The 26133-nt window shown below is 46.4% G+C and overlaps 1 protein-coding gene across 5 annotated transcripts in view; it reads left to right on the forward strand.

The window, feature by feature from the left end:
• Positions 1 to 25039, forward strand: part of SLC39A14 (solute carrier family 39 member 14) — a 255898-nt gene extending 230859 nt beyond the window's left edge. For all 5 annotated transcript variants that reach the window (XM_069617763.1, XM_069617764.1, XM_069617762.1 and 2 more), the window contains one exon: positions 14651 to 25039. In XM_069617763.1, the coding sequence (XP_069473864.1) occupies positions 14651 to 14797 (147 nt within the window). In that variant the 3' untranslated portion in view covers positions 14798 to 25039. The remainder of the gene's footprint in view (positions 1 to 14650) is intronic.
• The last annotated feature ends 1094 nt before the right edge of the window (positions 25040 to 26133 follow it).

The following is a 26133-nucleotide window of genomic DNA, read 5'->3' on the forward strand; positions in this document are numbered from 1 at the left end:
GTCATGATGCCTACCCCCGGAGCACCAGGCCAGGCCCAGCACCCCCGGGAGCAGGCATCATGCCCCCGGGTAAAAGCCCAGCGGCCCCTTATAGGGGCTCTTTGGACTCTGTCCTGGCGCCGTTGGCGCCAGGCTCATGTTGGACATCAGTCCTGGCGCCATAGGCGCCAGGCTCATAAAGGAAGGTGTTTTGTGCACTTACCTGATGCAGACCATGCTGCAAGATTCAGGCCTCCCTGAGACCTGAAAGGGACTATTTTTTCATTGGGACTATTTTGCCACTTGGGCGTGGCCAGGGAAGGATACTGACCTGGAACTACGTTGGGGACTATTTAAGCCACGCCCAGACAGTAGCTCACGCTTCGCGTTGTTCTGCATCTAAGCAGCTGAACGCTCACCGTGTCTGCTCCTGCATCTGGTCTCCAGCCACGCCCGCCTCGATCCTGGAACACCTGTAAGGAAAGAAGAGAAGAGAAAGGTGAAAACCAAGAATTTTATCAAACTTCTTACCTGCATCCAGAACCTTCACGCCAGCGTTCCTGAGAAAAGACTTTCATTTAAAAGCACCGCGTTGCTTGCTGCAGCGCCGCGCTTCACTCACCTGTCCTCGGGAGTTCTTCTGGCTCCACCGCGACTGTCTGTACCGGTCGCCACATCTCTGCGCCTAGGGGAGAGAAGAAGAGACAAAAGGTGAGCAGAAGGAACATATGAGGAAAGCCTAATTTTCCGCCATAACACTTACCGGTCTTCTGTTGGTGGACCATTCCTCATTTCGGGTCGGCGCCGCTTCGTTGGCAGGTACCGCACCCCGGCCCCTATGGGGAAAGGACAAAAGACATTACTCGAGGAATATAAAGACATTAAGAGGGATCGCCCCCATCGCTAACTCACCTGAGTTTACCATCTGCAATTCAATCCCTCAACGCTTCGCCTTCATTCTGCACCTGAAATAAAGGACAGATCACAGGTTAGGAAGGCAACAGAAAAGGAGGCTCTACACTTGAACTTTTGTAATCTTCATACTTACGGCGTTCCGCTCGGAAAAGTCAAGTGGATTTTGCCAGCGCCATTCTGAAAACCAGTGAAGTAACTGGACAAACACGCGCCCCTGCACCAGAAGCAGGATGGAGAGTTCATCCTTTCAAACCATAAGGTGAGCTTCAACCGGGGATTTCGGAGGAAGTTAGAGAAGAACGAAGGGGGGAAGGGGGGAGCAAGCACACTATTCTGCAGACTGTTAATCCCCTTTCTTATCTGCAGAAGGATATTCCTATGGGCCAGACAAGCAAGATTTGAGGGTCCTGTTCAGTCGGTGTTCCGAGTTCTGCGCATTACGCTCGAAGAGGCCACAGCAACCCAGACTAGACCAGCGCCTCCGTGGGAGTCAGGTGAGCGTTACATTGACTTAGAAGGACTGCTGGTTTCAAAACAATAAACAAACTTGCAACTTGGGCCTCCCTCAGTCTGTTTCACTGCTGCCTTTCACACAACGCAGCTAGCAATATTCAGGAGCCTTAAATGTTGTTTCAAACCACTTCCTGCTGCGGACAACCCTCGACCGGGTTCACTCTTGTCAATTGAATGTTCATGGTTGTATTAATCTTCACCCCAACTCGCAGGCATCCTTCCGCCTAGTTCACGATACAGGATTCACTTGTCTTAGTTTTTCCTTGGCAATGGATCAGAGACTTTCGAGTGTACAAGGGATTTGACGTGATCCTTGTAGGACCACTGCGACACCTCACGCCGCCCTTTTCCTAGGGCCTTCTGATACTTGTAGGTTCAACATAAAAGGGGCCAGCGAGAGTCCTTCGCATGACCACTGTGCAGCTCACCCTTCTCTGGCTTTCCTCAGAAGTTCAAAACACACAAGCTCTTTGTTCTCAAGTTATTGCATTCATCTAATGTTTCCACTTGCAACCTTAGATTCAATACAGTTCACTTTGATATCAGCTTCCTCCGACTCACCGATTGCGCCGAGGCCGCTGGCTTGGCTTGCCTCTAGAGTCCAGGATGGTACCACGGTAGCCAGCCCGTCTGCGTTATCAATGCAGGAGGCCCCTGTGCACCGTTGACATCGGTCACTCCACACGTCAGCTGTACTTCCCAGTCTTATAATTCCTTTTTTCGGGGGCTTTGTGGGTCTGAGTCTGAGTTGAAAAGGGCAAGGGCAGTGCCCCCTTCGTCCCTCCAGGTCTCGCAGACTTTCTCCTCCGTTTGACCTGCTGGTTCGGTGTTGCTGTTTCCTCGTGCGTACAGCCTTGCTCGTAGTATGCTCTTGTACTCCACCTTTTATCCCGTTGGGGAAGGTAGAGGGCCATAAGGTGTGCGTGGTTATTGTCAATTGCCCGACTCTGCCTTACCCATGCATCGAGACATGTCGGGTAAACTGCTCTGGTGTTAGTCTGTTTGTTACGGTGTAAGAAAGTGTTTGTGTCGGAATGGGGTTTGAGGGGGGGTAGAGCTTCGAAGTATCCTACAGGGTAGGATGGGGGAAAAGATGTTACAAGGAAGGGGGTACCGCGTCTCAACCGTCTGTGTCCCTCTTCCACTCCCCAAAGAACCCTCATCCAGGTGATCCTCCCCTACTGGTCCCCCCATGCCCCAGGAACTGAATCCAATAGCATTGGTCATGTCCTGGTCACCTGGAGGACAGAGCCCGGGGACCAGCGGGTGAGACACCTTCAGGTTTCTCACAGTACGTATGAGGACAACAAGGATGTTGCCCCTTTCAGTTTCAAGTGTTTTAGGGCCTTGAACTTACCCAAGGACATTATCTTGGAGGAGTCTCGAATATAGGATTTGGTCTCTTGCATTAGATGCCTGTGGCTTGATACCTCTCCACAGGCCGAATTCGAGAGTGCTGATGTTCTTTTCCACTCAAATGCGGCCTAAACATCTGTGATGAACAAGGTTATTGAATGTCTCGGCTGGGGTCACCCTGCCAAGACATTACTCAGGATGACCTTACTGTCACAGGGCCTGCCATTCAGCTCTAAGGGATACCCTTTTTGATCTCTGGACGAAACTAGGTTCTTCACCAGCAGTTCATAAAGATCTAGTAAAAGAAGTACAAATCTTCCTCTGTGGATCCAGATTTTGTTTGTCCAAGCATCCTACCCCAGAAGATTTGGTGGTGCAAGCCACCAACTCTACATCTAAGGCTTCAGCCTATGCTTCTATGCCTTCAAATAGGGATGATAAGTAGTATGATGCCTTGGCTACTTTTTCTCTGCCGGAAGTATGTTGTTGAAGTCTATTAATGCCTCTTGTGCTCTGACAAAATACAGTTATACACTTTGGAAAGTTAGTGCACAAGCAGATGATAACATTCCTGAGAGGGAGATGAAGGACTGCTTTTTCAATCTCGTTAATGTGATGGCAAGGAAGCTTCCCGCCTATCCCTGCAATTAGTTTTGGATACTTCTTACTGTGTAGGTTGGTGCATGGGTTCCAGCACTGTGGTTGCGTGCTTTGTGTGGGTTTGAAAATATGGCTTTGCTCCTGATGTTGAGGCCGGACTATTACTTACCCTTTGATGGGTCTAAGCAGACGACCGCTTAGATAAACTACAAACTTCCAAAGCTGCAGTAAAGTCTCTAGTTTCTAGGAGCAGCCGTCCGCCAACAGCAGCATCTGGTGACCTCAAAGAGTTGGAGAGGTATATCCTTTTGTTGTTACTCCTCCCTCATCCAAAGCGGTAGAGGACAGGCTGGGTAAAGGAGGTTTCCCCATTCTGCTAGAGGTCGTGGAGGTAAACCTACCCAAGCAGACACCTTTTCATTGCCCTCAGCAGCCCCTGCATCTCCCACGATACTCCAGTGGGACAAAAGAGGAAATGCCTTCACAGGCTTGTTTCATATGCAGATGTGTATTTTCTATGTGTCCTGCCCAATTATTGGGGATTACAAATCTAACCCCTACATCAAGTAATCTGTTAAGAGATTGAATTCGGATATGAAACCTAAAGTTTTATTAGATTTCTTTTAAACCATGATTTTTGATGTTCCTCTGTTCACTATTGTTAGGGGAATTCTCAGAAATTTGCTAATTCCCTCTACCTTAGAGACCCCCAGCAACTTTGCTGGATTTTGAGGACTTGATTTTTTTAACCTGGAGAGCGAGACCTTTTTTTCCCACACTCTCATGTATTTTAATGTGATTTTGAACACTGTGCTTCTTTTGGTTGTGGAGTCTGACAAACTCCATAGGCACCATCTTTTACATTGTGTCACACTGCACCTTCAGTGCAGTGACACAGGGAAGTCTTCCAGATTTCCCCAAGGTTTAAATACCTTCTCTGGGATAAACTACTGTTTCCCAGAGGAGTAAAGTGAAACAATAGGGTGCTGGAGGGGTTATAGTATCCCCTTTGTCTATCTTGTCATGTAAAACATTTTTGTTACCCTTTCCTCACTTGAATGGCTGGTGGCAGTGGTTTACTTTTTAGTACCATTATGGGATTATGGGATTTAACTGTGGGCTGCGTTTGCAGCCACGGTAAAGCACCTATGGGACCATTTATGTCAAAATGGCCCGTGCTTCTTTTTTCGCCATTTCTTTGTGGGAAAGTCCTTCTTGAGATTTACACAGACTTCTTGAGATTTACTCTGCGTGCCAAACCAGGTTTGGTCCCTTTGTTCATTTTGCTTTTGACAGGATTCACAAGTGAAGCCCGCCTCTGGCTCCAGGGTGTCTGGTGGGGGCAGGAAGCAAGGGAGGTGCCCGAAACTCCCTGTGCTTAGTTCCTAGGAGACCGGAATGCACTCTAGGTGATTGGCCAGCTGGATGTCCGGCAAGGACAGCCACCCTGCTGAGTGATTGACAGCTGGGCTGGAATGAATGGGAGCAAGCTGCATAAAAGGTGAGGCTTTTTGGCTTGGAAGGCAGAGTCGACCACTGGACGGTGGAATCCGAAGAAGAACTTGAAGAGGGCGCCTGCTGCAACTCCTGGACCATTGGTTTGCCTAGTGTAGCCCTGCTGATGTGCTGCAACTCCAAATTTGTATCGACAGTGAAGCTCCTGCAAGGATGACTTCTCCCTTTGAGTTGGTGGGACCAATGACCTCCAAAGTAAGCCACCTGGACATCCTCTCAAAGCTGGTTGATTATCCACTGCAGTCGCTGCTGGAACCAGATAGCCTGGTAGAGGAACACCAGTGTGTGTATGTGTGGCTTTTAAGCTGGCCAAGAGCTCCAGCAAGGTCCTCTGGACTCCCAGGAAGCAGGACTGACCGAGCCTGAGCCCCCTCAACAGAGTGCGGGACCTCAGACGCAAGGAAAGCCCACCTCGACAGCCAGGAACTGTGGTGTTGCTATTTGCGGTAGACGTGAGGAGCTGAAACACCGAACATCCGCTTGTTTGAAGTTTGCCGTTTGCGAGCAGCGACCGTCCCATTGCAGTGCAGGATTCCCCAGAAGTCCTCCATCTTGTCTCCACGACTGAGGCTCAGGAACAGCGAGATCTGCACAGCTGCACAGGAACAGAAGTCATCTGCTGCACTTTTTCTTCAACCTAAATGTACTGTACAGTTTAAGAACTTACCTCTTGTTGTGTAGCCACTTGTCCTTGTTGGAGACTTGCTTGGTTGCATGTGTAGAGTAGGCTTGTGAAGTGAAGAAGCTGCAAGCAAATCAGCTTGTGGCCCTACTTTGATTTCTTCTATTCTACAAAGACTTTTTAAACATTGGAAAATAATTTCTACTTACCTGCAAGAAGAGCTTCAGGGCACCTTGACTTTTGCTAACTTAACATTGGCTGGCCTGGCTCCCTGAATGACTCTTCTCTTTTCTACTCATGTGTTTTTCCTTCCTTTCAGGAAAGGGTTAACTAACTTTGCATTGGGGTGGGGATTGTACTTACCTACTTAAGAATACCTGTATGAATACTTTTCTGAACTCTCTTCTCTTTAACACTACTCCCAAGAATATTCTAAATGCAACAGTGATATATTAATGCCATCACCACCCTAGCTATTGAAGTCACCTGAGGGTGTAGGTAGTGCCCGTGTGTCATCCCAAATGGGTATTTGCTGATTTAGATAACTAAGAGTGTGTATTTCTGAAGTGTATTTGTGTGTTGGTTTATATTGCTCCCTTCTGAAGAAGGCTTACTATAACTGACTGGTAAATACATTAATAATTGTTTACTCAAGAAACCTTGTAAGAGTTTATTTGAATACTTGTCAATGTGAATCTCTGGGTAAATCCCCTACAGCTCACATTGAACCCTCTTGAGATAAGCCTGTCTGCTCAACACGCTACCAACCTGTGTAATACAGACTTATACCAAAGGTTGGTTTCCTATTGCCAGGAGGTCAGGGTTGTTGTAGTGCACCCAAAGGGTACTGCATACAATCATGCCTAACAACTGTCATTTGCTGTTGGTTCATATAATTTCTATATCCCTTTAGTAGTGATTGTAGGCTAGCTGGTGTGTGTCCAATCAGATCAACATTGTCTGCATAGGCCAAGTACGGTATAAATGCCCCATCAGCCTTACGGACATCAGTTGTTATTGACAGGAGCACAGCGATGAGACATTTTGGATGTAGATTGAAAAGGGGTGCAATCACATCACTGCTTGAAACCCTGTGTGACAGCAGTGTTTGCAATTTGATCCCCCAAGTTGCCATATGTCACACATGCCTCAGTTTAGAATGGAGTTGAACCAGCAGACTGAGAATCTCTTGATCATTGCCCTCAGACAGCAAATTGGACCATAAAAGCAACCGGATAACCTTATCAAATCCTGGCAACAGGTTAATGAAACCCAAGTAAAGATTCCTCCCCTTGCCCCGAATTGCATGGTATTTGTCCACGTGTAAAAAGAGATTTAAAAATTGCTCTACAGGGCCCAGTGATTCACAAAATCTTAATTGTAATGCCAAAATAAGGAGAAATGTACCCAACAGTTTTAATGAAATGTCGGATCAAGAAATTGGCGGATGACAGGCTAGATCTTGACAGTCACCCTTTTTTAAAAATGGGAAAATTTGGATAGTATGAAGGGTGGAGGGATTATTCTAGTTATTAAAACAGCCCAAAAAAAACATTGCCCAGCAAAGGCCCCCATAGATCAATAATTACTTTGCAGAGGTCACCAGCGACACCAGTCCTGATTGGCTGGCTGCTGTTTTAGTGACAGGTAGGCTGTACATGAATGGGAGAAACCTGCTTAAAAGGCGAGGGTTTTGGCACTGAAGACCGTGTCGCCCACTGGGAAGAACAACCCGATGAAGAAACCGTGAACGAAGCTGCTGCATCCTCCTGGACCTTTGAATTACCCAGTGAAGCACTGCTGCTGTGCTGCAACTCTTTTTTTCTGATCAACAAGAGAAGCTCTGGAAGGGACGACTTCTTCCCTTCAGGTAGTGCGACCAACTAGCCCCGAGACAAACTCCACTGGACCATCTTCCCTGACTGGCTGTACCTCTTTGCTGCTGCAGGAAGCGAGTGCCAGGGGCCGAGAAATGTCTCTGTGATCCGGCCAGAAGCTCCAGAGGTCTCCCCAAGACCCTCCAGAAGCAGGAAGACCAGTGCTTGAGTCCCTCACCAGAGTGCAGGATTCGAAGAGTGAAGGGAGCCCAACCTGTGTCCAAGATCCGCAGTGGTGTTGTTTACCGAGCGCTGAAACCACAAAGTGCTGCTGATCTGAAAAGAGCCCGCAGCTGCCGCTGACCTCCGAATTGCTGCTGCAGGAGTCCTCCAGATGTCCTCCCTCTTGTCCTGACAGCTGAGGCCCAGGAGCCCAGGCTCTGCATTGCTGCCACCAGACACAAGCCAGCTAGACCACTCTTCTTCTTACCAAAGGTACTGTTCTGACAGTATTGGTATCGAGTAATAAAATCTCGGCAAATATGTCTCAGTTAAAATAAAATCACGGCACAAATGCTGTGGTTTAATCCGGTAAAGGTGTACCCCATTATACCATTTAAGGGGAGCAGGGGGTTTCGGGGGTGTCCCCCGCATCCTTGACATGATTGTGGCGGCAAAACCACAGCAATATTTTATATACACAGCCATTTTTGCTGTGATTTTAAGACATGGAACCGTTCTGACTTGGGGTACTTACTTCAGTGTCTTTAGCTTTGTTCCTCTCAGTTGAGACTTTCAGTAGCTACTTTGCTAGAGTTGATTTCAGCTCTATCGTTCACAATTGTAACAGCTTGCGACCCTACAGTGATTATTCTTCAACAAAACTCTCAAACTTTATCCAAGACTTTGTTATCTAAGAAGTGCCTCCGTTCCATGGACTGTGCTCCAATTGACTTTGGCTTTCCTGGATCCCTGCAGACTCTTCTAGTCAATTTGACTTTGATATATACCGTCCCTCAGAGGTGATAACTTAGTTTTTAACTATTATTACTTGGAAAGGTTTTTGTCTAGACTTCATTGGAAGATTTAAGTGCTCAGATACTCTGAGAACCTGTTTAACCTTCTTTCCTTCCCGTAACCTTTCCTTTCTACTAACCTCAGAATCTACAAAGTGTACTAGTGATATATAAATGCCATTACTGTCCTAGTTGATGAAGTCACCTCAGGGTGTAGGAAGTGTGTAAGAAGCATCTCTAAAGACTATCTACTAGCTTTGTGTTGATTCTGAAAAAGTATTTTAAAGTATATTTGATTTTTACATATATTGCCCTTTTTAAATAATGTGCATTTAAAAACTACTGTTAACTAAATAATTATTTATAACAAAAACCATGAGCATAAGGTTTACTTGGCTACTTGTATTTGTGGATTTCATTGCTACAGCTCTACAGCTCACATTTACCCTTCTTGAGATAAGCCTGGCTGCTCAGTCACACTACCAACTTGTGGATTACAGGCCTATACCAAAAGGTGGGTTACCTAATACCAAGAGGACAAGTGTTGTGTAGTCTTCCCCAGGGTTACTACATCACTTCTTGCCTAACGCCATTCCACTACCATCTCCAGGAGCTCTGGACACTAGCACAGTAATGGTGCAACAGGATATTGTTGCCACTTTGGGCTTCACTATCAATCTCCTGACAAGATTGCCAGTGGCCGTCACTCACCAGAGCCACTCACCATACAGAAATCAGGCAGAAGCCCAACTTTACTGGTCACAGCTTGATTGGCAAAGTCTCCTTTCGCACAGCCTTCTGCTGCTTTCACTCACAGGTTGCTCTATTCACAGGCAGTGGCGTTATCTATGGCCACCCAGAAGATCTTCCTCTGTATAATGGAACCACCAGTAGCTGTTGGCACACAGTTGTTTCCCGGGTCTCTGTCTGCCATCCCCACCACAGTATTTCTTCAGATAATCCCCCAGAACAGGCCACGGATGACAACCATCAGTCCGAGGGACTCCTCCTGCCTATTTAGCTGCAGTCCGTACCTGTGGGCCATTGCTTCTTCCCACTGCATCCAACCATTTCTAGACACCGGAGCACCAGGCCTGCCAAAACCCAGACGGGGATTGGGAGCAATGTGGGAGCGGGAATCTAAACGCATAGCCAGGCATTCAGATTAAAGGTGCCAAAGCTGTCATCAGACTGTCAAGCTGCACTGCCCCTCGCAGAGGTAAAGCTGCTTCCGACAGCCAGATAGGCCCATTTTGCTGACTAGATCTATAAGGGAGGTCTCGGGGTTAGGGCGGGGTGCTGCGATAAATGCAATGTGAGCGTTAAAAGCAGGGGAGTGTAGGAGTCCTCCGCTAGTGAGGCCCCAGGAAAAAACCTCCACAGAAGCATGGTGGGGGGAGGATTATTCCTCCCTTGCAGCAGTTGTACCCGGTTTGAAGACTGAATAGGGGATAGGCTTTCGGACAAAAGTTTGCGGGTTGTGGGCTGTTAATGGGTTGAATAATAGACTAACTCTTTACTCCAGTTTGGATAGTCAGTTAGCAGTTATTTGAAGGTCCACATATTGAGCTGTTTCTTCAATGTCTGGTGGTCCCCTTCCTTGAAAAGCTTCTTGGGAAGTGAGTTCCAGAGTTTGGTGGTGAGCAGCAACAAAGGTGATGTCTCTGCCTTTTTCCTGCTGAAGCTAGGAACTAATATTAAAGTGGCATTCACAATCTTACAACCTTCAGTGGTATGTAGGGCTGGAACCTCCTTATGAAGGAAACTGGGCCATTTCCTTAATAAGCACATTTGACGATGCAAAGGGTTTTGTAGTGTATCCTTTTCTTGACCCAGAGCCAATACACAGTGTGCAGCACTGGGACAATGTGTTCGAGCCTTTCCATTTTAAGGAGTGCAGTCTTCATGCGGCCGTTTGAACCCTAGAGTTTTTCTGTGAGGTCTTCTGGGAAGCCGAGATATAAGCATTTTTCTCTTAGTTCTTTCTTGACCCAACTAGTGAATTCAGTGCTTTAGTTGTATGGGTAAAGGACAGATGAGGGATGATGCGTCATAATGTGTGAAGTTAGAGCATCTTCTGACAATGGCTCCCACTTGTGGTTCAAGGGCAAATCCAAACTCCATCCTTGTTCTTTATGGAGAATGATGGTACTAGGCATGAGTGTATCTCGGCTGCCTTAGTGATTTAAGAGGTCTTTGACTCCATCTCAGGAGTCAGGAATTCTGTTTTTGGTGTGGTTAAACTTCAGTCTGTTTGTCATCCCAGAATCCACCTGTGCAAGTCATGCTTTTAGTTCTGGGGATTCAAAGGTATTTGAGTTTGTAGATTATTTGTGTGTCATCTGCAAAACTGTACCAGTTGAGATCAGCTAGGGTGATGAGTTCCAGTAGGGGTGTTATGTCATTGCTGAACAGGAAAGTGTTGATCCTTGTGGTACTCCACAGGTTAGTAGGCGTGGCCGAGAGCTGTTTGGAGCAATGATAGTGTTTTCAGTTCATCCTGTAAGAAATTGGGTGATCCAGCGTAGATATACATCACTAAACTTTCGGGTAAGAAAACCTCATAAAATATATGCAACTCTGTAACCGATAAATAGAAAACATTTCAAAGCGTTCAATAAAGAGTCTTTCCTAGAAGGGAAAATGGATTGTAGGTCAAAGGATCGAAAGTTAAAGGATCGAAAGGTCAAAGGATCGACACCAAAGGACCGAAAACCAAAGGACCGATTTTTTTTTTTTTTTTTATTTTTTTTTTTTTTATTTTTTTTTTAACCCCCCCCCGAACCCCTTTTTTTTGTGGTAAAAAACACTTTTTTTCCCTAAATGAAAACCCCCCAAAAAATATATAATGAAAAAAAAAATTGGATCCTTTGGTTTTCGGTCCTTTGGAGTCGATCCTTTGACCATTCGACCCTTTTTTTTCAATCCTTAGACTGGACACCGGGAAAATGTAATCACAAGCAAAAACACTCCACCGATCTAGGGGAGAGAGACCAAGAGATACCGGTCATCTGGATTTCGGCAGGCTTTTTGGGGGGAAAAGTTAACTTCTTTGAAAGTGTCCAAAAGAACAGTTTCTGGAGTTACGTTGCGTTTATGCCACACAACACCCTTGGACATGAAGTGGGATATGAATGCAAAGATTCAGCCGAAGAAAATGCTCTCCAACAGTGCCACAGAGTTAGTGAGCTACAATCCTGGGATCAAAAGGCAGTTCTGCAGCAGGCAGTTTTGTAATTTTCGAAAGCGTTCACTGGCATGGTTGGCGACTACTGTAGGCTGACCTCTTTCCTTTCCAATCGACCCTCCCAGGTCCAACTTGGGTCCTTCCTCTCTGACATCTTTTTCTCCACATGTGGCGTTCCCCAGGGATCTAATCTCTCTCCCTGGCTGTTCAACCAGTATCTGGCACTCCTTGCCCACCGCATCGCCGCCCTCCGCCCCAACTTCCAGTGCTATGCGGACGATACCCAGCTCATTTTCAGGCTACCCTCGGCCTCCTCCTCTCCCTCCCTCATCTCCGACTGTCTGGCTGCTATCCAGGAATGGTGTGCTGCCAATGACCTCTACCTTAATGCTAGTAAGACTGAGATCCTACTCATCGGCACACCCACTCCCTCCTTCCCTGCAGCTCTCTGGCCGGCCTCTCTTGGCCCTCTTCCTGCTCCTACCTGCAAGGCAAAAAACCTCGGGGTCATCTTCGACTCCACACTCTCCTTCTCTCCTCATATATCTGACGTCTCTAAGAAGTCTCATTACCAGCTGCACCTCCTCAGAGGTATTCTTCCCTTCCTCTCCTTCCCCCAGAAGCTCACTGTCTCCCGAGCCCTGGTTCTCTCGAAGCTGGACTACTGTAACAGCCTCTATCTTAATCTGCCTGCCTCCACTCTCCGCCCTCTGCAACTCATCCAGAACAGAACTGCGAGACTTGTCCTTGGCCTCAAGCCCAGGGACCGTATCTCTCAAGGACTGAAATCTCTACACTGGCTCCCAGTGGCTATGAGGATTAAGTTCAAAACCCTCTGCATTGTCCACAAGGCCTTCTGGGGCCTGGGGCCTAAATACCTTCAACTCTCTCTTCCTAAATATCTTCCTTCCCGAGCCCTATGCTCATCCGTCTCCAACTCCCTCAGGGTCAGCCGCTTCTCGAAGCAACAAGCTGGGGGTAGATCTCTCTCTGCGGCAGGGGCCTCCCTCTGGAACAGCCTTCCTGCCTCCCTGAAACTTGAGGAGAACCATCTCCGGTTCCGGAAGCACCTCAAAACCTTCCTCTTCACTTCTGCTTTCTCTCTCCCGCTCCCCTGCTAAATTCTTCACCAAAACTGCACTGATTCTGCAACTGGGCCACTCTCACCGACCTCGGTCATGGGCCCAGTCACTCTTCACTTGCACTGCCTCCTTGGCAACCCCTGCACTGCGGGACTGTCTCTGTATCACTACAGCCCCCCCCAGCACTTGTCTGCACTTACCTTGCACTTGCCACCAGCTGGCCCTATTTATTTATTATTTTATTCTATTCTACTTATTTGTACTGCTACTTATTTGTACTGCACTCCCCCCCCCCCCTTGCACTTTTTCCCTTCCCCCTACCCCTGCAGGATCGTTGTTTGTCTTCCCCTTGTTCCCCCCTCCCTGCCTCGTCGCGCCTTGAAACACTTGTGTATAGGCGCATTACAAATGCCATATCATATCATATCATACCAGTAATGACACATTGGTGCAGGTACTCCAAGACTTTGACAGATGATTATTGGAGATTTGGTGGTTCCCGATTCAAAGCATGAGCAAAGGAAGCTGAAAGGTGACAAAGCCATGGTTGTCAGTAGTCTGCAATGCAGAGTTCCTGTCCTTCTCTGGCACAGAGGTCCGCTTCTTAGACTTGGGCCAGCTTGAGAAGATCCCAGGGAATACTTATTATTGAAGATTTGCTTTCAAAGTCAAACTGCAAAGGAGCGATCACTGAAAGGACTGGGAGGTGAGCTTGGAGGTGTGATTCCAGTACAAAGGGCAGCACAGACCAATGAACCTTAATTGATGGGGGGAGATAAAACAAGGGTACTTGCCAAGTTGGCCTTGGATAAAGAAACCAAAGTCCAAATGGTACGGAGAGCTTTCAAGGTCCTGGCATCAAAGGGGTCCAAAATCTGGGTCCTACAATGCAGGCACGATTAGATGCTTCAGGGAGATATTGCCTTCAGACAGGAGCTGTGATGCAGTTGCCCCCACAGGAACAGTTGGAAGGAACGCCACAGTCACTTCCTTATCTGACACTCTGATGGTGTAGAAAGGATGCTTGAGCAGAGCTTCTGTCCTTCCTCAAGCAGTAGGGCCTTTGAGAAGTTAAGGTACAGAGTTCCAGAAGTAGACCAAGTGAGTAACAAGGTCTGCTTTTATGGCTGGCCATTTCTTCACGCACAGCCCTAAAAGGCTCACAAGCAAAGGAAGGGAATCCACACTATTCAGACCTGCATCTGTAAATGCCAGTCAGAATTTGTTTAAGGCTGACTACAGCTCCCAATACAGGCATCCAATAGTCAAGGCCGCTACTTTTAATGCACACAGATGAGATGGACAAGAGGTCTTTGTGGCAAACAGACAACCTCGGTTTTGTGAAATGGGGGTGGAGGGATTTCGAAAAGGACACAGCCCTATAAAATGGATTCCACTTTGTGGAGTCATTTTACTCGAGCCAAAAAGCTACCCCCACCCAAGCCACATGCCCAACAATGAGGGGTGTCTTCTCTGGAACAATGTGGGATATCTTTGTGGGTATCCCTGCATTAGGAGTCATAAAGGTTCTTAAGGAAGAGCACACACACAGAACCACTCTGTCAGGCTTTGGATTAAGTCTAGGTTTGAGAAACATTCAAGTCCAAAACCCATAAAAGCCAGAAAGTACAGTATGCTACTTCATTGGATAAAGAGTGGAACATTTATTGGGATTACCTCTTAGTTTGACACCAACCTAAATATGCAATGCTTAGTGTAGACTTGTAGGGATGTGGGTGGTGTGGGAGGGATTAACACAAAACTGGAGACCTCCAGTCAAGTGCATTGTAGAAACCGTTGCACTCGCTCATTCCAATTTTATGGCTGTGCATGCTCCAGTGGAGCCTTTCTGCATCTTTTATCTTACATGTGTAGATGAGGCCCCACTCATTCCACATCACAGATATTGCACGTTTCAATGAAATCCCACTCGTTTTGGTATCTTTTTCCTTATGCACTTTAGTTGAGTTGTCCACATGTGTGTATTTGTATTTTATTTTGTATTGGACTGTTTGGTGATAATTCTTTGCATGCCATTATCTCCACAGTTCCCAGAGATGAATGAAGTCAGCAAGGAGGATGAGCGCAATGGGCGTGCACTGACGGCCTTCGCAATACAGAATGCTGGATTACTGACTGGTTTTACCATCATGCTGCTGCTCACGATGTACTCGGGACAGATCCAGTTAGGATAAGCCCACCAACATCCACAGAGCTGGGGCTTATCTCCCTGCTCTGGGACTAAGTAACTCATCAGCCTGGTTCTCGACCATACCAAAATGTCACTACAGCGGGGAGGTCATTGTTGCTCCATATACCGGAGATGGTGACATTCTCTCACCAGAGTGAACTCCACAGCATGTGCTCTTGGGTAGAAAAACCAAGCACATAAAATGTGAAACCAGAAACTGCACCCCTAGCTGCAATTCAGGTCTGCAATACATTTACCAAGAGACTAGCAGACATCCTGGGGATACACTAAAGTCTTGTCATCTTTCAAGATATTGGCAGCTGGAAAATCCATTCAACATCCCTGCTCCAGTACTAGCCATCTTTCAGCATTTTCTCGGCAAGATCTGCAATCTTTCAAGAGCGAACTGCAGTGCCTGACTGCCTCTAGCTCTCCATCCTGGTGTGCCTGACCCAGAACTGGCTCCTTCAGAGAAATAGTATTAGGACTAGTTTGTGCTACATCTTCTCTTGGGCCTTTTGCCATATTGTTGGGGGTGGAGGGTGGCCGTATTGCCTGCTCTTCTAGGGCAGAGGCATTGTTCCTGCCGAATTTTGGAGTGCTGAGAAGCGTGGGATGCTGCTGGTGAGAACCTTCCTTTTGGTTTCCGTTTTCTTATAGATGTTTTCTGGTGTCTTAACTTGTTGAGCTGCTAATATGGTGATGACAGAGAGCACAACCACAGGGGTATTTTAATTTCCTGACTTATATATACATTTTAGCTTACTGCCCCGGAGTATTGCTCCAAATGGAGACAATAGCCTAATGTGTACCAGGTTTAGAGGTGGGTATTTGTAGAGGCAAATAAGGCTTTAGGAGCACTGGCAACAAAGATTTAATGGAGCACTGGGAACAAATACTTAATTGAACTTGGATTAGAACATTGAAGGGGATGTGCAATTTGGCACAGAACGCTGAGCCCTGCGGTCTCCTGTAGTAATGTTCTCCTCTCTGATCACATAGCTTATCCTGGGGGGAAAGGTTCAGTCTCCTGTTTAAGGGACAGAAAGGAGTTCTGGACAGGCTGCAAAGGTCTCACATTTCTTGCTTTCCTCACTGCATACTACTACATGGCACAATTACTCCCCCATTGGTGGTGTGGTCCCCTTGTATGAACAAAACACCACATTCTAAACAAATGAATGAGGCATTGTGGTCACAAATGCCTTAACAGATGACCTTCTGTCTGCTTTTGTGTAGCATTGATTGGAGGTCCAAGACAGGTCAGCGAACTGAAATGCTACAACCTGTCTCTACAATTCAGACCTGTGCATTAACCACCGGTGCCCTGATGAATTTTGTTCAAAATAGCATGTTGGCTACATGTGTTTATTGATGCTGTCCCTCCATAAATCTTCTGAGGAGTAAATTGCCCTACTGCAGTATAGTGTGCAGTGTGCATGATGTCACCCATTCAGCACTGGATTGTGTGACCATAAAGACTGAGTTGGATTAATTGCCAACCTCCTACTAAAATACTCTAAAACCTAGTGTTTGGCGTAAAAAGCAATTTTACTTATCATATTGATACTCTGGGATTTGCTGATTTAGCCCTCACTTGTAGGGGTGGAAGGCCGGGGTGCAATAGTAAGACCTCTAGTGGATGCGATTATTAGATATATCCAATCACATATTCGTCTCTATCCTTCCCCGGTGCTAATCCTGTTTTTCTTTGTATGCTCAACATCTTGACAGTAATGTGGGCTTATCCTTGTTGAAAAAACTAGTACAATCACAAAGGACACAAATGCAGGCACAGCCCTAATCCAGGGATGCTCTGATATTTCACCTTTTCCTACAGCTGCCCGAATATACATCCATTGAGTATCGGAGCACAGGCATGGGACCCCATATCAGTTGCAGAGTCCTTGGATCTCTAACCTGCTGTTGAACAGATGTTACATTGAGCTCGAATATTTATGCCTGGATGTTCTTAATTAGGCTCTGCCCACATAGTTGTATATGTCGGTTATGCCTGTTGACCTTAGTATCCGACCAAATATTTGTATACTGTTGTCTGCCTGTCTTTGTACCCTTGACTCTGGCAATGTTCACTTAGTGTTGGTTGCCCTAGACTCTGAATTCTATATTTCTTGTAGGACTTGATAGATGCTCTGATAACGGCAGTATGTCTGATGTCCTAACTAAAGAAATGGGTCCACAGGATCTACTGAAACCCATTGTGATTTCCTGCACTAAAACTAGACAATCGTGTTTGTAATTAGTCAAACTAACATCTGACACAGGCATTGACTAAGGGAAAGGTGGTTTTGTTGTGCACGCCACATGCCCCGCTAAGATGATATGTCATCAGTAAAGGTTGGGTGAAAACAAATAGTTGATTTTAGCTTAAAATACACAAGCTTTATATATTTCGATTGGACTGCTTTCTTCCTTCCATAGTCCTCATCTCATATTGCCTTGCGCCAGTGGATCTTCAGAACCGAGGAAGGAGAAGAGGAAGCACCAAAAGGGATCTCCCTCCGTAGTGAATCCCAACATGCCCTCTTTCGACACAAGGAAGAAACATTACTGTTCCCATCAAGATGACGATGGCGACGACTCCTCTGAATATACATCACTTAAAAGTGAACCTGTAGCATTCCACACAACTCTGGAGCAGTAGGAAGAGACAATAGAAGTGCACTATTGAGTTAAGGCCCAGTGTGCCACCTGTGGCCTTTAGGCATTTCCTCAAACAGCAACTACTTGCCAATTGGCCTGGCCCCTGCACTGGCATCATAAAGATCCTTGCCACCATTCGTCTGAGCCCTGAGCTTTCAGCTTGGTCTTTGGTCGTAAAAGCTGTGGCATGAAGCCTCCCCACTCTGATTGCAGTATCAGCGCCAATCAATGTAGTGTGTCCGTGTTTGCTCTAGTCTCTATACCCCAGTTCTTTGCCGGAATAGGGCAAATATTAAATGAAAAAAGACACTGTGGAGCCTATAAGGGCATATTGGATGGATTGCCTTGAGGATTCCTACCCTGCGGGTGTCTTTCGCTGACTTGGCTTCTGACTTCCAAGATTACAGCTGTTGCACACATCCTGATCTCGACTTCATAAAGACTGCACTGTATGCACATCATTTTTCTTTTGGCTACACCATTAAGTGGTAAAGAGTCCTTGGGATTGTCTACTCTTAACACTATAGCAAAAGCACAACTCTATCCTTGCAGTGGACAACAACTTACCGACCCGTGGTGCAGACTTCTACAGCTGGATTAAAATTCCCTACATTGACCCCTCTTCCTCCTGACAAAGAAAGTCAAACTCAATGCTATGCCTTGAGCAACCTAGTACTGTGGGCAATCAATGCGACCTGTGCACATGCACATTTTACTCCTGATTTATGGAGTGTTGTTGCAGAGGTAGCTGAGAACCTACCTGTGGGTACAATAAAATGAATTTGCTCCAAAAGTGGAGGACTTCAAAGAGGCCACACAGCAACCTTTAGTCATGTTAGGTATGGCCGATTGTATGACCAGATTCTTGGGGATGGGCACGGTAGTCCACAAATGTTCATGGCTCGCCCTGGATGTACAGGTGAAACCGTTTGATATGCCCTTTGTTGACAGTCGTTTTGTCACCAAAGCCGAGTTGCTGGAGAAGCTTAAAACTTCAAAGGCCGCAACCAAGTCTCTGTTTAGGCATACAACAGCAGATTAGCTCAATATCCGTTCACCAAAACATCTCTTATGCCCACTGGGGCTGAGGTCAACTGTCTCAGGAAAACGGATGGTACCACTGCCGAAACACAGGCAGAGGGCGGCAGAGGAGTCAGATCATTGCTGCCAAAGTCCCTGCAGCGACAGGTGCACCGAAAGCACTTTGGTGAGATCTTTTAGCATTCCTCATCACTGAGGGTTCGGAGTGGGGGGTTGCCTCTGGATGTTGGAGACTGGCTGCACACTACGTCAGATGCTTGGGCACTGCAGGTAATGTTTCAGGGCTACTGTTTTTCTTTTCTGTGGTCCAGTCCATTCCCCTCCGACCTACCCTTTCTTGCAGCAGCTCTGTTTCTTTTGTAAGCTGTCAGTCAACTTCTGGCATGGCAGTGATCCAACCGATTCACATTGTGGAGAGGTGCAAGGGTTATTACTTCTTGAACTTCTTAATGCCTTGGAAAGATAGGGGTTTGTATCTCATGTTCAATCTGCAGATTTTTAACAATTTCCTGCTCAAGGACAAGTTCAAAATAGTCACGCTTACCGAAATCTCTCAGTTTCTCAAATTGCAGAACTTTTTGTCACTGGGGCTCCAGGAGGCATACTTCCATGTTCTTTTCCACCCAAAGCCCTGGAAGTGCCTGATGTTTATGGTCTGGAACACCTATCACCAATTCGGGGTCCTCCCTACTGACCTTACTTTGGCCCCAAAATTCTTCACCAAACTGCTGGGCAATAGTGGCCGCACATCTCAAGAGAAAAATTTCATGCCTCCCTCTACCGAAAGGACTGATTCATCTGAGCGTGTACTTGCTCATCGACACACTGGCCATCTTCTTTCATGTCATGGAGAAGCTCAAACTGCAGAAGTCGCATAACAGTCATTCCTAGTCTCTTGATTTAATTGGAGCAATCCCAGACATTCTACCGGTGGGGCTTTTCCTCCCTAGCAGAGAATGGTTTGGGATAAGTTTGACCATCTGGTTTATTCTTTCCAATGGAAAGCTTCAGCCTATGTCTCCTTGGTATCGTGGCAACCTGCATTTTTGTAGTGCCCGTGGTATGGTTGCGCATGAGGTCAATCCAGTGGCTCCTATGCTGTCAGTGGTCAAAGTTTTTGGGCAAAATTACAGTCCTGCTTCAAGTCTCAAAGTGGCGCAGAATCTCTGTTGGTGGGCCTCACAAGACAATGTACTGAATGCAAAGCCTCAATGGAATTTTAGCCCCAACTGACCATCACACACACCTAGTTGAACTTGGTAAGCGGTCTTTGGTTCCCTATGGAGACTATGCTTCACATCAGTCAGCCTGAACTGCAAACAGCTGGGCTAGTCCTGGTTGTCTTCCTTCCCTCACTTCAGGGTGAATGTGCCATGAAGCTGTCTGAGTAAACTGGGTAGTGTGGGGTCCCTCCTGTTGTGCAGGAAAGCAATAGTTTTGATTCTGGGACCTGGAGAAAAACATGTATCTGTTGGTAGCCCATCTTTCCCGGAACAGATGACTTGGTGGCATATGCAATGCTTCGTGCTCGTTTCTGTAGAGGCTGAGATAGACCCATTGGTCTGCTTTGCTACAGCAATTCTTGATTTTCTTCTTTCTCTGGTTTAGCAGGGCCTACACATTGGCTCTGTAAAGGGGCACCTGCCCGCTATTTCAGTCTTCAAGAGGTCCCTGGTGCAAGGCCGGTTTAAAGTTATGTAGTTTTCGAAAGGGAATTGTTTCCTCTATGCTAATTCATTTTACTTGTGCAGGCTTTACATTTGGTGTTCACGTTTCTCATGGTAGCTCTCTTCGAGCCCTTGCAGTATGTTCTTGAAGGGTACTTGCGCTCATTCATTTTCTAGGTCACTGTCATTTCTGCTAGGAGAGTGAATACGCTTCAGGTGCTGCATGTAAATCTACATGTCTTCTTTGCCAAAGAGCAAGTCCTGTTGAGAGAGACCGACCTCCCAAAACAATTATATGTCGGATTTTCATCTAAGAAGATTAACCTACCTGTTTTCTAGCCTTCCACCCTTCCAAAGTAGAAGAGATGTTTCACCTCCTTTATCCCAAAAGAACTGTTATAATGTCTCTCTTGACAAGTTAGTTTGGGGAAGGAAGACAAGTTGCTAATTTCCATTGCTGGTGTAGGGAGGGCAGGGCTGTGAATTTCTGAATGCTATGACTTTGCAGGAAAGCAGGTGCCCATGGTTTCAATGCCCATTCTACCAAGAGTCTGGCGGCCTCTTATGCCCTACCAAGAGATTTTCCAGTTCTTGACATTTTTTCCAAGCAACAACATGGTCTTCTTGGCACACATTTGCTAAGCATTACTGTGCGATCTTGTTGTAAGGAAGCCCATTTTGGCGGGGTAGTTTCCTGGTTTGGGTGTTGGTTCTCCCTCTCCTCCAGGTTCTGTACAGAGTTGGGAGTATAAGAGGGGGAATCTGTGGGAGGAAGCAATCGATTTGCAGAACAAATAACTTGCCTTTGGTATTGTTCTTTCTGATGATCAATGCTTTCACTGATGTTTGGTCGCTCTCCTGGTATGTCCTCATATGGGAAGCTTGTACCATATAGTCCTGTATTCTCTGAACTCCTGAGTACTGGGGGAAAAAGAGAGCGCTGCTGGCTCATATATATTTAATACGATCTGTGGCGCCCCTTCAAGAGCCGTAAGTGTCCATGATGCATAGTGGAGCTTCATTGTGTGCCCTGGCGGCTTAAGACTTTCCAAGGATCAGCAGGCATTGGAGACTATAGCTAAAATGAGGCATTTGTGGGATTAGGGACAAATCCATCAGCGAACATGATATCTAAGGTAAGAAATGTTTTGTAATCAGAACATTTTCAGTGCAGCAACAAAGTAAAATAATGTGTTGCACTTTGAGACCTTCTTAAGGCATCTGGCCTTTCCTCTGGCATCAAACAGCTGGGAGAGGCTGTTTCCCCCCTTATCCTGTGTGTACAGTGGACAGCAATATGTTGATTCAAACTGCCTGACCAGGATGGTACCATCCTCGATGTTTTACTGGAGCTGAAGTTGTAGCTGTATTGTTTCTTGTGACAATAGAAGTTGCCAGTGATTATTGGTCTGATTCTGCTTCTTCATTCAGCTGTGTGGTGCTGAGATGGCACAGTCTGCCAGTCAAACCTTAAATATGCAGCAGGTTTACCCTTACGTAAAAGGCTACATTGGCTTATCCATGCAACCACCCTCTAACCCGAGTTCCAGCGGTCTTGCAACATTCCCCCCCTTCTGTTGACCATTTTGCAATGCCATTGCTAAACTAAGCCATTTTCAAAATTTTCCCCAGCAACTATCCATGACAAGCCCCCCTCACTCTCACTCTCCACGCCTCTTCTATTACAGAGGTAAGCCTATCTGATGATACTAACCATGCCCCCATAAGCTTCCCCCATCATATCTCCCGAACACCAAAACTGAGACCAAATCCCTGTAACACATGCAGTCGTCAAACCCTTCCCATGAAGTGGTGTTGCTGCCCCACCTCAGAACTGTAGCTCACTGTTTAACCTCTACAAATGGAGCAGCTTTACTAATGCACTCTTTAAAGATGTCATATTCATCCCCACACCATGGCTAGACAAAACCAATCTTGGAGAAACATTGTCATGTCCTCATAATTGCTCTGTCTGAACAAAATTCTAATCTTTCAAAACATTCTTGCTTTTTTATTTTCAATTTCCTTCTCACATAGGCTCTTGCTGCAAGATTGTATGCTCTGTGCCTTTCTCTTTTCATACGACCTGAATCTGGCAAATCCATTAATTCTCTGGATCCGTTTGTCATAAACTTAATGCCACACACTCCGCGCTGACCAAATGATTTTCCCGTAATGTTTGCCTCTCAGAATCTGCTTACTGGTTATCTGCCAGCCAAGTCCAGCCATTTGGGAGGTTGATGCATTTGCTTTGTGGACCCCTTACCTCTCTGTGGAATTTCTTACCATTACAGCTCTGCGGCGAACCTGACAATTTGAGGTTCTGATGGGCGTTAAAAAAATCTGTTCAGCTTAGTCTACTATCTTTGATAGCTAACTTTGTCTTCAGCAGGCTGGACTCTACCCTTTGATCTCCTTCCAGCTTTGAAGAACACCTGTAGGCAGTGCGAGTGCTTTATAAGCCAACTAAATTAAAGAAATTATGAATAACCCGTAATCGGGTGTCCTTCCTTTCCGTGAACCAATGCACTGAACAGCTGTCGCAGCGCACACCCCTCATTCATTCACTTAGTCACTGTACAGATGCATCAGAAAAGCTGCACTATAGCAGCTTTCCAAGCACAATGTTCTCTGCCTGCGGGCCTTCCATGTTCACAAAAAAGGGGCCGCATGTCCGTGTTGCTGGACATCTACTGTGCACCAGCGTACCACCATCTTTCGGCAGGTCATAAAACTGTCATTCGATTTCCATGTTGGAAATTTCATATTTTGACCTCCCTACTGCCCAGCATTTTCAGTTTACTCTCCCGTCTCCATCCTCTTTCCCTCAGATGCTGACCCACTTATGAAGGAATGCATTCCAAATGGCCTACCATCCACCTCAAAAACCTTCAAACTTTTCTGCATCACTGCCAAGACCTTAAAAGCGGCATGCTTACCCTGACCTGAAGCCCACTTCTGTAAAGCTACTACTAGGTAAAGTGACAACTTTAACAAATGTCCATGCCCCTTCCTCCCATCCCCTTTGTTGTCCGACGGTTGGCATGGGTCTGTTGTGAGAAGGCTTTGTGGGTGAGAACAAGAGGGCAGGATGTAAACGTGGTGGTGCATGAGGTCGATGCAGATCTGTGGCTTTAATGTATTGTACCTGCACACCTTGCTCCATTAGCCCAAATGACACTAGGTTTGCCCTGCAGTGCCTTAACGGAGGCCACGCCGAAGAAAGGGAGGCGGTAGTCTGATTACAGTGGAGGGAGCTCAAAGAAACTAATAGTATCCTGACAGTTGGCCACAGTCTTATGGGGTTAGGTGTTTTATTTACTGACTGAGCACATTTATGTAGCACACTTTTCGCCATGAGAGGTCTCTAGGTGCTGGTCATTAAACTACTAAGTGGAAAGCAAGGAAATTCATCATAGACCTGAAAGAGTATTAAGTGGATATCTGCCTGACCTCAATCGAATTGTAGCTTTTACAAAGATCTACTGGCCGAGCCACTGACCAGTCATTCCCAGAACACCACACCACATGCTGGATGGACCAAGCACCCCAACATGTGTGGTGGAAGACTGACCCCCCATCCCACCTTGTGCCCCTCACCCGTTCTGAGTAAGTTGTACTGTGATCCAGGTAGGGTGGGTATATGACCCATCTTGTTCCTATAGAAGGATGGGGTTCCCTGATGGAAGAGGAACGTGCATAGTTCTTGGAGTCTTTGTGGGGGATAGATGGGTGGCCGTATATAACCACCTTTGTTTCACAGGTATATTTATTCTTCATTAGGGTAGCAGTCTTGTAGTATGTACCACCCCCACACTGGTGTTAGATTCTGAACAGCCATTCCTACTAATCAAGTCTTTTTGGATGACTGCCATGAGCTGTAATTTGAGCATTGTTAGGAGTAGTCGGTAAATGTTTACAATAATGAGTGGGTGGGGGGGGGACGACAGACTCGGTGCTGTAAAGCTGGAGACCATCCCTGATCTACTTTGTGGTCTTGATTAGGTCTGTATGTATGTATATCCCCCCATTCCACCCTCCCATCACATTGCTGCTGTCACCCGCCCGGCTACTTCAAAAAAAAAATCTTAGTCGGGGCCCCTTGACTTCCCCAGCTTCTTTCCACACGGTTTCTCTTAGTTCTGTTTTTGTGTGTCAATTTCCCTGTGTTACCCTTCCTTATTCATCCTGGCACTGGTAACCGCATGTGTGCGCATACATCTGCTTCTCCAACCTGCTCATCCCTACAAACCTGTCCTTGTCTGTTTGGCCCAGTTGCTGCTTAAGGTCCATCAGTGTTTGCAGCAGCCAGTAGACCAGTGACTAGTGCATTGCTTCCTTGGAAAGCTGACGTGAATCCCAGAGCACTTTTGACCCTGAAGACAAATAATTGCTTTATCTGGGAACCGAAAGGAATCTTGTGCTTTGCAGTTACAGCAGTCTGGAACTGCAGGGCTCTTGGTGCGGACAAACGTCTGAGTTGTGCCAGTTACTTACCAAGGTCCAGAGGGATAGTTTTCTGGGGTGTAATGCTGAGAGGGTGCATGTAGTGCATTCCTGCAGAATGGTTGTGTGTTGCAGTGCTCCGGCTTGGAGGGCAAGTCCTATGCTCTGGAGATGCAGGCTTTGAGGAGGCAGTGCAAGTTTCATGCACAGCGCTGCGGTCCTTTTGAGCTTGCAGTAAGATGGCGAAGTGCATTTCCATAAGAGAGTAGACCCCCCATAGTAGGGTGGCTAACGTGCTGCTTTCGGACATGGTTTTCAGAGCATCAGCACATGAGGCGCCACTGGTTGCTGCTGTCTGGTTCTAACCCATATCTTTTAATCTCAGGTGTAATGTGAATATGTTTTAAATAAAAGCTGTAATTTATGTACTTCAGTGTGAACGTGAACTCTGTGAAACTGTCCATTGTGATATAAAGATTGCACAACTTGTGTTACTTGCTTCTCCAAAGGGATACATGGGATCGGACAGTTCCTTGATGCAAAGTTTTCATGCAAATAAAGCAAGAGGTGACACATGGCTTCAACACAGACAACACCTAGTAATGCAGAACATGATGTTTACTTGGTCAACAAAAGTATAGGGAATCTAATGCAAACGCAGAAATGTAGTGACACAAGAAGAAATCTCAAAGTAGAAGGCCTCAGTCACTGAACATTGTGCGTGAAAATGCACTGAAAAATAATATCCATACAAGGTTGAGAAAAGGTGAAGAATGTACAAGAAAGACCACACTTTCAACAGTTTATCTGGAGTAGAAAACGTGTAAAATATGTATCTTCAACTTTGTGCCAATTAAGAAATGTTTAACATTATTCCAATATGTGAGATCGTCCGAAAGAAGAGTTTGTCAAATGTTATGTCACTACGATCGAATTCATGGTCCTTTCGTGTATAGAACTACAAAACCCAGTTCTGCACTTTACCCTTTCTAGTTAATGGTGAGACCCCAGGTCTCGGGTGATGAGGCCCCCTTGCCTCGTCACCAACTTGGAATAGCAGGGGGAGTTTGATCTCGTCAACTGGGCAGAGGTGCAAAGTGGGTTCCAAGCACTGCCCTCCCCGCCAGGGACGTCATTTCACCAAAATGCCAGGGGAAGCGGAAGTGACATCACAGTGCCGTGCGCCCAAGAGTGACATCACAGGAAGTGATGTCATTTGACCCCACCCCACAGGAAGTGATGTCATTAGACCACACCTCACGGGAAGTGATGTCATTTGACCACGCCCCCACCATGACATCACAGAAGTGGCCTCATAAAGTATTATCCCTCAGTGCACTAAGAAAACAATTGTTACGATATCAGTGTATTGTGACATTTCATACAAGAATGAATCATCATATGTAGCAGTGTCAAGGTCCATGTTGCCACGTGAAGTGTATGAACCCCAATCCCCTCTTTATGTGGATCTGCCGTGTTATTTCAACAGGACTACAGAGCGAAATCACATTCTGGGGGGACA

The sequence above is a fragment of the Ambystoma mexicanum genome, chromosome 10 (genome assembly GCF_040938575.1).
Source record: "Ambystoma mexicanum isolate Mex_15411 chromosome 10, UKY_AmexF1_1, whole genome shotgun sequence".
Taxonomy (NCBI): domain Eukaryota; kingdom Metazoa; phylum Chordata; class Amphibia; order Caudata; family Ambystomatidae; genus Ambystoma; species Ambystoma mexicanum.